At 37.3% G+C, this 15,839-nt stretch overlaps 1 protein-coding gene across 1 annotated transcript; it reads left to right on the top strand.

The window, feature by feature from the left end:
• The first annotated feature begins 4,357 nt into the window (after positions 1-4,357).
• Positions 4,358-14,310, top strand: Smp_142450 (putative rap1 and). The gene is made up of 4 exons (XM_018795416.1): positions 4,358-4,389; positions 5,778-6,084; positions 10,155-10,436; positions 13,854-14,310. Exons 2-4 carry the CDS (start codon positions 5,902-5,904, stop codon positions 13,938-13,940), a joined length of 552 nt encoding a protein of 183 aa, XP_018649731.1. The 5' UTR covers positions 4,358-4,389; positions 5,778-5,901; the 3' UTR covers positions 13,941-14,310.
• The last annotated feature ends 1,529 nt before the right edge of the window (positions 14,311-15,839 follow it).

The following is a 15,839-nucleotide window of genomic DNA, read 5'->3' as shown; positions in this document are numbered from 1 at the left end:
CACCATGTGGAGAGGTGGGGCCCAAGGACTGTGAGAAGGACGAATAATACCAGTAGCTAGTAAATTGTCGAACTCACGTTTAGCGAAAGCTAATTTGTCCGGTGCCAGTCGGCGAGGTCTTGCCGTGACTGGTGGTCCGCGGGTGACTATATGGTGTACCACACGATTGGTCACCGATAGAGTCTCCTCGAGAGGTTTAGTTAATTTGGGGAATTTCTGAAATAAAGCGTGGAATAAATCGTCGCGCGAATGAAATACACCTGTGATTCGGTACGCGTTTGTGTGGGCTTTAGAGCCCATAAAGTTGCTGTTCGACGAAGTATCAATTAGCTGCAGCCTACGTGAATCGACTAGCAATTCATAGTGCTGTAGGAAATCGATACCGAGTATAGCTGTGGGAACATCGGCAATGATGAACGTCCACAGATACTGTCGTCGGTTGCTCAGGTTGACCGTAAGTTGTCGTGTACCATAGGTGGGAATGACTGAGCCATTCGCAGCGCGTAGTCGAAGCATAGTGGCTTGAGACTTACTGTTACCGATAGGTACGACTGAAACTTGGGCACCCGTATCCACAAGGTACCTAGCGTTGGTGCGATAATCGTGCACGTAAAATAAACGGCCAACCTGAGGTGAAGTGCCGGCGAGTACGGCCGCATTTACTCGCCGGCTGAGGAGTTTCCCGCCTTGTATGAGCAGGGAGCTCGACAATGACGGGCACCGGCTCCGAAAGCACGGTGAAACCAGCACCAACCTGGACTCGCTTCCGAAACCGCCTTCTGGCGTGGCTTGGAAGATGCCCGCTTGGGGCGAGTCGTTACGGCCTTACGAGATTGTGACCTGGGTCGGGGGGCGTAGGGGGCTGGCACATTTGCGCGGTCTCGGAAACTGAGACGAGTGTGGATATATCTGTCCCTATCCCCATGAGCCGGAGGTCGTCTAGCATCGAGATCAACGTTAGAACGGGAAGTACTAGCAACCAAATAGTCGTCTTTGGTGTTAACTCGTGCTAGAATCTTATCTGCTATGAGGGCCACCTTGTTGAGCGGGGTGTCCTCGAGCAGAGCCGTAAGGGTTGGCTGGATACTGACTGGTAAGGCTTCGAGCCACAACTCTTTGACAATCTCAGAGTCGGCTGTCATGTTTCCTGCAAGGGATTGCAGGCGCGTGAGGTGGTGGCTCGGCTTAGCATCACCCATAGGGTGACGTGCTAATAGTGTCCTCAATCGTTCCTCCCTTGATGGGAGGAAATGTCGAAGGATGGCATCCTTAAGACGGTCATAAACGTTCGGAACGTTCGGATTGAGGACAACCTCACGGACAGTGGTTAGGTGATCCCCGGGCAATGATTCCAAAGCGTAGGCGTACTTCTGCCTTTGATTGGTTATGCGGCGGATCTCAAATTGAGATTCCAGTGCCGCGAACCAGACTTCTGGATCATGAGGGATGAAAGGAACCGGTCGAAAACTGATAACCTGTATCTCGGAGTCTATCATATTTATGTTATTCTTATCGTTATCTACCATATTAAGTTGCCAAAATATTATATATTGAAAAATATCAATACGAATATATGCAACAGATGTGGATAGATAAATAGACTCACCTGATTGATCTGGTTTGGAGAATTGGCCAAGTTTGACTTGTGCTCGATGGACTGGGTTACCAGCTGTATTGCGTGTTCCAAATACGGCTCACCAGTTGTAGTGGATGTCGAGTCGAGGACGGACTATGATCACCACTACAATTCGAATACGCGCCCAAAAACGACTTGGTTCCCTTGATAGCCCGTGAATCAGAAGGCTTTACTAGTCCAGATCAAGTATATTTATTGGCGATCTCGTGGTATCGAAATAATACCGAGACGTGCCAAAGAGTACAAGCGAATAAGCAGTGCGTGAGCAAGCTCGAACCAAACAAGGCGGATAGCGGAACAAGAAGTGAAACTGATACAGTTAAACAAATACAGTAAAACAATCACTGGTACAATTGGTTACAATAATAATAATTGTTTCTGTTATTCCAATCGTGTTCTTATCGAGACTGGCCGGTCACTACAGACTTAACAAGGTTGGCCCATTTCGATTATAAAAAGTGATACTGGTTAAAGTGTTGCCAACTCTAAATATTTGTGACATCGTTAGTGGTGAGCCCGACATGATTTAGTTCACCGATTCGTAAACTGTAAGTCTGTTTCTTTTTGGAACTTTATATATTATTTATTTATTTTAAATTTTTGTATATTGTGATGTAATTTTAGTTTTTTGAGTATTTTTTCTCGTTCATTGTTATGCATTATATCCATCATGACCAAACAGACTCCTAGATTATTTAAGATCAAGACTCCTTCGCCAACCTCATTTCAGCTAATTCCATTTCGACCCAACAGTATCGAAGCCTGGTTCTGCCACGCAGAAGCTGACTTCCAAGGCCGCAGCGTGACGGGCCCACGTACTCAGTTCCTTGCAGTAATGAATGCACTCCCACGTGATTCCAACAGGTACGTCGCACTAATGATGTTTCAGAACCTTACAAAACTCTAAAACAGGTTATTTTTGGGTGTGGAGATCTAACTGATCGACGAAGCGCTTGTTTCATTTCAAAGCAACGCTGTAGACGAGCTGACTGCATCTATTAGCTATATTCTTGAGACCACCAAAACTTCAAACGACGTTATGGAATTCTGTTATACTCCAGCAGGTTACCTTCGTATTCGTCATGACTGTAAACGACCACAAACCACTTGAAGTTCTGCAAGACAACGATCTGTCTCCAGATTATGGGTTTACGCAAACCCATTCACTGGATCTTTGTTGTTGCAGATGTTTCTATGCCAATCATTTGTATAGACCTGCTACAACATCACAATCTACCAATCTATACGCACAAACAGAGGCTGGTAGACGGAAACATTAATTTATCTGTTTGTAGAGCTTCTTTCTTCGGTTGCAGATTATCTCCGATCACAATTAGGCATACAATAGACCCATACTATCAACCATTACTCGACAAGTACTCTGGGATATACCAACCCTACATAACACTTCGTTTCGTCTCGAATATTTTTCGTATTATAGCGTCGAAAGAAACAAACTCTTTTGATATGTTCATACGTATAATTTTTTTATTGAAAAAGTAAACGAAAAACAAAACAATTTTGTTGTCAACCTGCTTGTTTATGTTTGTATATATTCATTTTTTCCTTTAAAAAAATCATCCTGCGAAATTGTTTTAACGCTGTTTTATGTGTATGAGACGCGTGTATATGAGCTTATATTCCCCTTTTCGCCCGTTTTGTGTCCTTGCGTGTGTACAAATGTAATTCAACATGTATTCACATATCCGTTTTTTTCCCTTTTAAGATGGCTGGAAATTTTCACTGTACCCGTTTTTTATTGCTATGTCTTGACACATGGCCCTGTATAGTAGAGAAGAGTGATCAAACATTTCCGAACATAAAAGCTGCCAAAAGAGTGATTATCAACGACGAACACGTCGGGTTTGAAATTCTGACTGGCCACGACTTAGGGTCATCACTACACCAATACGAGGTGAGTGATCTGTAGAGGCAAATAAGTCCTCAAAAGCAATAGCCTTCTAAGTTTTTGATATATTGATGCTGACCTCATTAGTTTCACTGGACACACCTAGCTGAAGATGCTCGGTCACACATCCTCACCAGACCATGGATGGGTGCGGCGTGCTACACATTCCTTGCAACTGTTATCCGGCTTAGACTAAACACTTCTCCATATATCGAAAGCTTTTCAGATATATCTTCGAATCCCTTTATTCCTGACTTCTGATTTGACTGAGCTCGCATACTTTGATTATAAAGGTGTTACGTGTACAGGCGTTGTCAAATTCCGAATACCTGTGGCAACTTTAAGATCTCCTGCGGCACGACCTAGCGATATATCGACCCTTCATCCCCAAATATATGAGATATAAATCATTTAACAATTTGCAAAATGTCAAAGCATGCCATAGAGGGAAAGCAATCTAATGACATGTGCACATTACATATTTATGCTTTGTTACCCATCCAATAAGTTTACTGTACATATTGAAGGCATCAGTCATACGAATATCCGGTAATATGGGTAAACTAATATACAATCCTGTTAGATATATTCTGTACATATTTATGTAAAAAGAATATCTCAATAGTTATCAGATGAAGTTCAGTAACATGAGTTAAAAGATTTTCCCAGTCCCCATAAAAATCGAAGGGTATTTGTATTTTAAAAAACCTGGTTCTCATTTATACAAACTCCTGTAGGTTAGGTGAGCGAAATTGTTTCCATCTAATGATGATTATTTGAACTCATACAATGATTGCTTAGTAGCGCGTAATCTGCAAGGCGGCTGTTTTGGGATACTGTGTTCGTAAGTTTTGACTTTTGCATGTATTCTCAGTTATGCGTGGTATATTCATTCATTCTTCATTTTTATGGTGTCCGATGGTAATTCGTATTGTCTTGACACTTATTATTGCATATTATCCGACTATTGTATGTTAGATTCTGCACGTTGGTAACCGTTTTTCATAACAAACTTGTTGAATAATTTACCTGACAAATATTATGAAGACACAAGTAGTAATTACATCTTCATTATCAATGTTTGTTAAAAACTACATATATGGCAAGCATATGAATTGAATATTCCTAAAGCATCCTTCTTATAGCACACGATTAAGTATAATTATTCTTATCCCGACCTGAGTGAAGTGATTAGAAAAAATCTCAATCTACAACCACCTTACACACATTAGTTTTTGATTAGTGAGCTGGTGTGTTTCAATAAAACATAGTTAATGAGTCATTTATGCTAGAAAAGTCTCCCCTATTATTTTCATACAGATGCGATGCCTTACGAGTTAAGTGCCTCAATAAAATTTGGATGGCAATGCATATTAATTTTAGTGCTAGCATATGGCCCTTCATGAATAACAATGAAATTTACGTGTTGTTTTCGTGTGTATGCACGGTGGATCTCCAGTTAGTCAATACCTCGAGCTTACGGGTATGAAGTAAAGCTGTACGTGACTGGCTTCTGTTGTTACTTCACGACTCCCTGGTTGGGGTCCTAGAGATGGTGCAACACAACAGCTAAAGACGTTGTCAAGTATGGCTCAGAATAGAAACCAGTGACGATCCTGATGTAACCTTATTTTACTTTCTTCATAAAAAGTGGTTATAACTCCCTTAACTGAAAGAGTCCTCCTGGTTGTACATTTCTGTTTCCCTCATTATTATCCTTATTATTACACTATCATACACTAATCTGTGGTTGTTATTGTTCTTTTCTTTTTACTCTTTCTCCTTGTATGTGCCTCACTCTCTCTTTCCTTTTCCCATTCTCATTGTGTGACGCATATATATATATATATATATATATATATATATATATATATATATGGTGCCCTCTTGTACCAATATTTATTTGTTCAAATAAATAAATGTTTCCAGCACATGGTGACCTCATCATTATGCCAACAAGTCTGACTTTATTTGGAGCATTGTTGAAGTGTTATGAAAAGGTTTCGTAACGTTCTTCCAATACTTATTCAAACACACTTAAGGAACCAAAATTCTGTATCGCGTCCGCAATATGGTCGTTACAATCTAAACTGTAAAGATATTTATTTTCACATATATTTTAAACCTAAATGACGCTTACAAAATCATAGTTGTAACTGTTTCGTTCCTAAATTTTGAAGCATAGTTGGGAATTTCCGAATTATGTACGGTCTGCTTTTTCCTATTGTCCAGGTGCTGTAATACGGCATAGTAAAATACAGGATATTCAGAAGTGTTTTACAATACTAACCTTATCACCATACATTGATTACAACTCAGTAACTCGATTTAATAAAAATATTCATTTCCAAACCCAATGCAAGAGTATAAACTAGTTGTTCTGGGAAGTGGAGGTGTTGGAAAAAGCGCATTGACTGTGCAGTTTGTACAAGGAATCTTTGTGGAAAAGTATGATCCAACCATTGAGGATAGCTACAGAAAACAAATCGAGATTGATAACAGACAGTGTATGTTGGAAATTCTCGACACAGCTGGTACGGTAAGTATTGTAATGTTCTGCATATGCAGTCCAATGTCTACATGTAATAAGTTTAGCAGCTTTTCCCCCTTAAAACTTTAACCGCGCCATATATCACATATTAAACTGCATGTTTTTCACCAGTGTTACTCTTGCACAATTGATCTGGTTATTGTTTGTTTTAGTCTATCTTTTAATTTGAACTGTATTGATGAAACATAACAGAGTTCTGTGCAGTGGGTGGTCTGAAAAACTTGATTTTAGTATACAAGTTAACTACACCAAATGTAGAACCTCTGGGAGAAAAATCGCAGCATAGAAAAATAGTTAGGGCAATAGAGTTAAAACCTTATTTTTGACTAAGGTATATGCAATAAAATGCCCCTTGTTGACCAGCATTTCTGATATCCATAAATTCAAACGTTACATGTTCTATTTAAAAAAGTGTTAAACAATAATCTGGGATCTATATTCTAACTTATTTCACAAAATTATCACTGAATGAAATCCATTGAGTTAGACTTGCTTTTGTCATAGTTCTCAAACAAATTTCCTACTTTTCTTGACGTTTAATCGATACTGAAAAGTATGACTTTATTTATTTGTTTAAACATAAACATTGGTACAAGGAGGCACTAAATATATATGCGCCGCAAATCAAATGGTTTGTGTAAGGGCTGAGATACTTCTCGGTGTGTTGAAATGCATCCTCGAATAGTTACAGAAATCAGCTGTAGCCGGTCAAGATCGCCTTAGGGCCTAGTGCAAATGTGTGCTGGTCAAGTCGCCACTATTATCGGCATGATGTGAATAATGTAACATTGACAAGGTGTGCATGAAGGAGTACTGAAACTCAAGAATTAGAAGATAAAGGATAAACACGTTTGCCATATTATTCGGTCTCTTCGACTACTGCTCTTGGTTATCGCGCTAACACCAATCAAGTAGATTGCATCCACCAGCACAGCTCAGACTAACAATCAGTAACTTCAGAGACCGATGCCTTGCGTTGGTTTGTCCTGCTCTAGCATCCCAACTACTACACTAACAGTGTACGTCGACGTAGTCAGTGGTTCAGCATACGTAGCTTATGTTCCAACCACCCTATTGATGAGGAATTACTATCTAAACAGCTGATTTACCATCTTTAGCTAGTGTCATATGTCTAACCTCAGAATTGCTCACTCCGTCGTTACTCTATACTCTATTGACGCACCTAGAACGGATATAATCAAGAACCTGCAGCATGCGCATGTCATGTACTTTCGAAAATCATTTTTCACAGTCATAGAGTAATCCAGAGCGGACTGTCGCTCAATACACTCGCTCTCTGGTTGGCAAACAGACATCTCGCCTTCGTCACAAGTGACACAAGTTAGCGGAAGCTAATCGGACTTTATGAACCAGTGCCAAGACGCCGACCAACCAACTAAAGTGTCTCATGTTTCTTCCTATTGGTAAATTTGACTAAAGCAAGAAGAAAAAAACATAACAGAATAAGATGGATTCATTTATTCTGTTACTCCTGTTGTGCTTGCTTTAGTCAAATAATTAAAGTGGTAGATGTGTTCATCTATTTCACTCTTTATCATTATTTTAAGCACTGATGCAGACTAGTTCCGAAGTAACATTTTGCACTAGGCGAAAAGAGACAGATCTCAAGCATCTTTGAATTGCTACTTAAAGCAATCAAAAGATCACATTCTGTTAGCGTCTTAACTAAATGTTACATGCACGTTCCAAGTCGACAAGCGTAACTCTTAGTATGAAATCAACCCTTGCAAATCGGAGCAGAGAAAATGGGATTTCTGAAAGCACATTTATGACGAAACTAAATCTAAAGGATAGATAGCAACCCTGATGAGAACCATTTGATGTTGACAATCCTGATAATAGCTCGTCATAAATTGCGACTCGATCGATGGTGTTAAAATACAGTTTGCACGAAGTTTATGCAATCCCTTGGTACTTCACTTAATGACACACTGCCACAAAACCTCGACCGACTGTGTTGAATGCTGTCTTGTGGTTAAGAAACGCAAATGAGCGTTGTCATAGGATGTCTAATTTTGCATGATAAACTGGTTCAGAGTTCGTGTATGATACAAAAATAGAAAAAGAGAATTAACTTTCTTTTACATGGCGTTGCTTGGTTCTATTGTCACTTGAAGTGGTTTATCATTTAGTAATTAGTTGATACCAGTGTAGTTTGTCAACTGAATTAAGTTACAGATTTTTAGTTACGTTCTAGATAATTCATTTTAATAAAAATGGTACACTTAATACCTGTTTATATAACTTTCCAGTCAATCTTGTCTACGGTCGAAGACTTAAAACTAAGGACAATATTCACCCTGAGGTTCCCTGGGATAATCTGCAATCTACTATTAGGACAGTAGTAATGCCTGTAAGCATTCCATATCAAAAGGTTCGAAGAACTAATAGATATCAGGAACCTTTTAATAAACCGGTTGATTCGTGGGAACTCATCTTGACGAAGTCCAAATATCATATTTAGTGAAAAAAGTCAAGCACTGACATAAATTCACTTAATAATCGTAAGAAGTGATGGGCAAGGAAAGCAAAAGGAGTGGGAAAAGTAAATCTATGTGATTGCTTTCAATCATTGATCGTCGTAGTTTGTAAGGAAAAGCGAAATCCTCTTACGACAGTTGCATACAAAGTACCATTAGTACAAACATAACTCGTCCACCAAGTCCAGGCTTATGTGCCTGCTATGCAAGATGTGAGGTTCCACAGATATTTCCTGGTTTCCCAAACAGAATTTAATGGAGCAGAGTTCGTACCTTGGAATTGTCAGTTGAGGTTGTGTGCTCTAAACTCCAATCCACTACACAGTTTGATTATTAATACATTAAACACATTAGTTTTCATCAGTGGGGATGGTTATTTTTTGTTGAAATCTGACGATTAAATAGAGCATTGGAACAGCAAAAGTGAAGGACTCAGTCGAGTTTTCAGATTTGGTTATAAATGCATAGTTCAAGTATTCAGTTTTCATCAGGTTTTGAAATATTACACTTACCAACACCGACTAGCGGTATTTCATTACTTATATCACTAGCATCCATAATCAATAGCTATCAGTCTACTGGGAGTTCTTCACCCGAATTTTTGATCATTTTTGAGGTCACAATCTAGTCAACCTACTGGGTTATACTCGTCTCTATCCATAACAAAGATCTCGAATAGAAAATCTTTGGTATTTTTATTGATGGACAAAAGCAGTTTCTTTACGACGTTTGCTTTGTAAGTGCCACACCAATGAAAGCTGAAGCTTATGGTTCTTGATTTAGCAGCCAATCAGGGGGTGGTAGTAGTAATTAAATTACCAATACAACAATTAAATATGTCAGTAAGCCGAACTTATTTTATTCATTAAATATACAAATTGAGTTGGTGCTATGTTAGTTATAGGAATAACTAAATGAACAATCACACTGAACTTAAACGCTCATCGTTTTGAGTCAATTTGGCCCCGATGTCAGCTACCAGTTGATGAAATTTGTAATTTTTGTCATAAGTACACGAACTGTCCGATAAAGATGTGAGAATACTTCTGTGCATTCGGCCGTAATTATTCATGAGGTATTAATTCTAACTTTAAGCATCATATTAGATCACCCTACCTACCTACTACTACTACTGCTACCCAGCCCTAGCCCCCTGCAATGTTCCCTAAATCCACAATAATGTCGTGCAAATAAGTAGTTGTAACACGACCAGGCAGATGAAAAATCCGGCTTTTGGTGATTTTCAGGAATGTTTCAAACAATATAAGCTAAGCTGGTAAAAGTATATCTCAACAAATAGAAAAAATATTTTGAAAGGGATATATATGATTGATGTATTTCAAACTTTTGTCAGTTTTTATGACCTCAGTCTATGTATCAAATGGACAGACTCTGTTGTATTATTTAAATTTCCACATAGTGCCCACATAGTTCATAATCGGTTATTAATTTTTCAGCTTAACTGTATAAGATATTTTTTCATCCAATAATCAATCACATGATTTGCATTTATTACGCTTTTTGAATCATCTGTTTTAAAATCATTCATGTATCAAGGAACAATTCACTGCTATGCGTGATCTATACATTAAAAATGGTCAAGGCTTTGTTTTGTGTTATTCAGTTACATCACAATCCAGTTTTAATGATCTACAAGGTTTGCATGAACAAATTCAACGCGTCAAAGATGTTTCCAATGTCCCACTTATAATTGTAGGAAATAAATGTGATTTAGCAGATGAACGAGTAGTTTGTCGTGAACAGGGTCATGCGCTTAGTCGACAATTAAATTGTTCATTTATGGAAACAAGTGCCAAGGCTAAAATTAATGTGAATGAGGTATGTTTTACTCATTTTTTAAATATTTAATCATTTGAAAGCATCTAATATAATATACATAAACTGTTTCTTTGTTATTTTATTGAAATCCCGACTGTAGTTGCTGACTTCACCATAGTAGTCGGGCTTGGATATCATTGTGACTCAACCGAACTATATTAGCTGGAACATCCGTTTCTTTAAATACTATCATTCTAGGCTATCGTTGGCATCCGTTGATGCCCTCAACATTTAGAAAGTGAAATTGAGGAGTATACTCAACTGACTCCTGGATCACTTACATCCATTAAATATATAAAACACATAATAACTATGAGTAGTATATCTCTGAGTGTTAAGTGATTAGAGAAGATTGACAGCAATGCATGGACCTAGATTTTGTCCTAGTTGGCAACAGTCATCAGGGTGTATCTTCGATCTTGAAAGTAATAATGTCTCGACCTGCACCATTCAATTTCACACAACCGAAGAAGTTACTATTAAGCTATTCAGGTCACAACTGACATTTTTCAAAACACGTACTTTAATCACATTAGGTTATTGACTGTTTAGTTATCAATCAATGTAAACGTAGTTTGAGAAATGCTTATTATAATTAGGTTTGAATAAAGCAGGAAGAACGAACGTTTCAGAATAACATGAATTCATTTGTTTCGTTGTTTCCCTTCAGCTGTTTACAACTGATGAGTAATCTTACCAATTATTTAAAAAACAAAACAATTTACATATTTTGTATCATAATATCAGAAATTCTCTCATTAGTGAGGTTTAATAAAAAGTGAAAGAGGATAGATTAATACATGGGGTCAATCTTTAAAATCATTGATTGGTTTAAGGTGTGTCGATAGGTGCAAACTTCTTATCTTTGGTATTCTTTCTCTCTGTTCTTCTACATCCTGAGTTAAGCATCATTTCTATCTGTTCACTCTTCGATTTCGTTTGCTAATTCCTAAATAAGAATTCAGAAAAGCCACATCAAGAAGACCCATTAGAGTTGAACTCAGCGATGAAAAAGCTAGGGGTAAATTCAAAGAACAATTGAAGTCACACTTAGGCAATTTTGAAGGCGAGGCTGACCCAGATATTACCTGGTAAAATATATAAACAGCTGCGCAAACAACAGCGACACCTATTAGTGATTTGAACCAAATGGTTACGAAAAACCAGTTAATTTCTACAATATCCATTGGACTGATGGACTCTCGTATGGCGAACTGTCATCTGATTTTGTAACCTCAAGTGGTGTCCGGCAAGGCTGTCCACTATCTCCATTTTTGTCTAATTCTATCATAGACCTACTGCTAGAAATAACATTCTCGTCGTTGGAATCTTCAGGAATTGATTTCTTACTAGGATGTCCACTTATTGGCTTAAAATACGCAGATGACATAGTCCTGTTTGATGAAGACGCTGATGAAATGCACAGTCTTTTGGTAACGCTGAGCAACGATGCCAGGATGTTTGGGTTGCGTCAATACATGAACTATGGATAGGGAGTGAAGTAGTCGAGTGCATCAACAACTCCACTTATCTTGGAAGTCTGACCAACCCTAATGGGTGGGTGTCTGACGAAATCTCTGCACGGATTCAAAAAGCTCCTTTGGCTTTTTCCAACTTACGTCACCTATGGAGAAGGCGAGATATCTGTCTACCAATTAAGGGACGGCTATACTGCTCGGCAGTTTGTTCTGTTTTCCTTAACGGCTGTGAAACGTGGCCATTAAGGGTAGAAGATACTCGTAGGTTACTGGTTTTGGATCACATATGTCTTAGAAATATTGTTCGCATCTGCTGGGATCACCGGGTAAGTAATAGTGAGGTTAGATGCCAGAGTATTAGGGAATGATGGTAAATCGGTTGATGAGGTTGTAAATCCTCATTGACTGAGATGGTTAGGCCACGTGTTACGTATGCCTAAACACCGATTACCACGACGTGAAATGCTAACTAGTGTTGGAGACTGTTGGAAGAACGTTAGTGGCGGCCAAATCAAATACGTAGCATCAGCCCATAAAGTCACTAACTTCTGGTCTGAGTCATGTTGGTAGATGCAGACTACTTGGTTGGGGTCTGCGCGACTATCGTAACCAGTGGTTGGAGACTGTGTGTGTGACATTTCTCAGAATCGATCACAATGGTGTAGGTGTATACACTCTTTGTCTTCCCTTAAACTGTGAGATTAAAATTGCTTTACACTTTTTTTCTAGGAACTACTTCTTTCTTTTTGTACTATATCCTTATATGCATTTTTCTAAATAATATATTATTACTATTGAAGTAACTACTATGAATTCGGTGTTCATCTTGTTGTGCTAATGAGGCGTTGTGGTAACTTGGACCGATGCATATATGTGCCTAGTCCTACGTTGTAGGTGACTGACTGACTTATTAACTATACTTCATACTTTTTACAAATAAATGGAATGTCTAGTAGTAGGGTGTTTAAGGTGCGTCTTGTCCTGATGTGGGTCTCGTCAGTGAAATTTTCATTCATCTCACTGTTGATGTTCACACCCTAGTACGTTTTGGGTATGAATTTATTTTTAAAGAGATCTTGGCATTAATATCATACTCGTTGAACAAATCAATAGCTATCTAGCTCTGTGGATAATGTGTTGGTGTTTAAAACGAGAGGTACAGAGTTCGAGTCCCAAATAGGATGAGACGTCCGTTTGCCATTCTACTGTTAGCCACATTCCATTTATTCCAAAAAAATAGTAACGTAGCTTTATCAGCACGATCCTCACAGGATGCGCATATACCAACAAAGACCTATCGAAATTCAGTTCAACTACAGGATAATACTTTATAACGCTCGGTTTTCCTCGTTTGCATGAATGGGACGCTAAATCAGGAGACAGCAGTCATAAATGAATGATTTATGATAGGAATATGAAAGAATGCACAAATATTATATTCCTGCTACATTAGTGACAAGCTTTCCTGAATTTTTCTATGTGTTCTTTTTTCTTGAATTCAACGTCGTTTGTATAGACTCACTGCAACCATGACTACCAACCCTAAACTCTAAGCCTAAACCTTAAACTTCATTTACATTTTAACGAAATATTACTCCATATCGTGTTCGTCTGGATTTATTCATTTCCAACCTACACATATGAGTGTTTTTCTCAACAATCCAACATCCTTTAAATATTTAATGGCATTTTCGCCACTAAAATTAGTCATCACACATTCGATAGTCAACATCCTGGTTTTGTATTTACTTGCCATAACCTTGAATTCCTTTTCTTGATTCTGATTGGTTCAGCACCATAATTGAATTTAGTTTTGAGTATTTTTTTTATCGCCTTACTCTCTTTAATAAATTTGTAAAATATCTCAGTAAAATCATTGTCTTAACTTTCTCCTATATAATTATTATTTTTGTTTTTTTTCTGTAAACAAAAAATGTAGATTTTCTTTGATCTTGTCCGACAAATCAACAAGCAAATGCCACAAGTGAAACAGAAAACATCGAAACGAAAATGTCTAATTCTCTAACTTTGGGTTTTTTATTACTTTCCTTTCTTCGGTTCTCTTGTCTTATTTTTCGTTTTTATAACAGAACGAATACAACAATAATAATTGAACAAAGAACATTTGATCTCATATGTTGTACTCATGTGTGTGAGCGGGGAACTGGTGTTAAAATCGACTTGTTTCCTGTGTTTCTGTTTTGATTTTTGTTTCCCACCTAGCGTAAAATGTATACATGTACATCTCAATGTTTTTAGGACCTGTTTGAGTCTGTATTTGAGAAGCTATATTCACAGTTTCGCCCCTGAAACGGCATGTGTTAACTACAAAACTGAAATTATTATGCATTTCATTATCGACACCTATAAAACCACACCAACCTACTCACAATCACTTACAATTATCCATCTACATTTATTTTTGTTATCCTCATATAACTCCCCAGTGCCATTCCTTTTAGGTTTAAATTGATAGCACAGCAACAATAATAATAACGTGTTTTATCTTTATATGTAAATTTTTTTCATGCTTCCTTTTTTGTATTTGTCCTCCGAAAATGGCTGATTCCACTGTTTCTAAAAAAAACAAAACACTCATCTATTGTTTCATTATTCTCTGTGCATATATAATATCAATTATATCCATGAGAGATTGAAGAGGACTGGTCTTTCTTATCGTTTACCACTTTGCTGTTGTTGTTATGGTTACTGTCGTCGTGGTCCTTATCTTTTTTCGATCTACATAGCTCGAATGTTTGTGTACTTGTTGAATAGGTGGAGAAGAAATATACGAAAAGATTTGTTTTTCTACCTAATTACTACTACTACTCAGCATCCTTAAAGTCAAATTTAACTTGTAATGTTTTGTTCTTTTCTATCTGTTGCTAGTGTTATTATCATTATTATGTAAACTTTCCTTTTGCTCTCTTTCATATGTTGTAGCTTTCAGTTATTGAATAACTTGTGACACTTCATATCGACCTCTCTATCAATAATTTAGACATGGAAGGCTGATTATTATTATTACTAGTCTGTTTATGCTGAGTTTGTTCTCCTGCTTTACATCTCATATTTTCACCATTATGAGATGATGCGTCGTTATACTTCATCATCATCTACACACAGATACTTGTCTATCGTTATTCTTTGTTATAAGAAATGAATTGTGATTTATCTATTGTTTTGTTGTATTACTGTCCTCACGTAATTTATTTTAAACAAACAATATCTTTATAATTAAACTATACAGCTATATTCATTCTTTGTCTCCCCGTCATCGTCTTGTAATAATTAAGTTGCCTGTGTTTATTGACTTTTCGCATCATTCCAGCCTACTTTTATTGAAGTAACAAATGTTTTTGTCGTACTTCATCCTTTCTAGTAACCTGTTGTCTTTTTAAAAAGAAATCGCAACTAATTACATCATTTAGCGAATTTTTTTATTGTTAATATCCTTTAGTATTATTATCACTATCATTATTGATAGTATTAGTATCGTTAGTGCTCCTATCAATGCATTCATTTTTAGTTGTATAAGGTTTTCGTTTATCTCTGATATTTGCCTTTTAAGAAGGGTAATTTTTACTTTTTTTCTATAGTTAATTAGTGTTTACCTCTTCTCTTGAGCAGTAAAACAATGATGCGCCTGATATTACTATTATTATCGTTATTATTGGTAGTAGTATGATAGTGATAATTAGTATACTCATTATTATTATTATTATTTAGACCTCTTTGCTTTTCTTCCCTTCCGTTGATTGATGTCGTATTTTGAATATGAGAGGGAAAAAGATAAAAATAATTTGCATTTTGGATTTTACTTATTTGTTGAAAAATGTGAGATTTCAGAGCACAAGATGTGATGTATTGACAGATGCATTGATGCATTAGGTTATTTCACGATCTAGTAGGTGTTACTGCATTT

Source organism: Schistosoma mansoni, chromosome 2 (genome assembly GCF_000237925.1).
Source record: "Schistosoma mansoni strain Puerto Rico chromosome 2, complete genome".
NCBI classification, from domain to species: Eukaryota; Metazoa; Platyhelminthes; class Trematoda; order Strigeidida; family Schistosomatidae; genus Schistosoma; species Schistosoma mansoni.
Note: the sequence above shows the minus strand (reverse complement) of the source record. Positions and strands in the feature narration are given on the sequence as shown.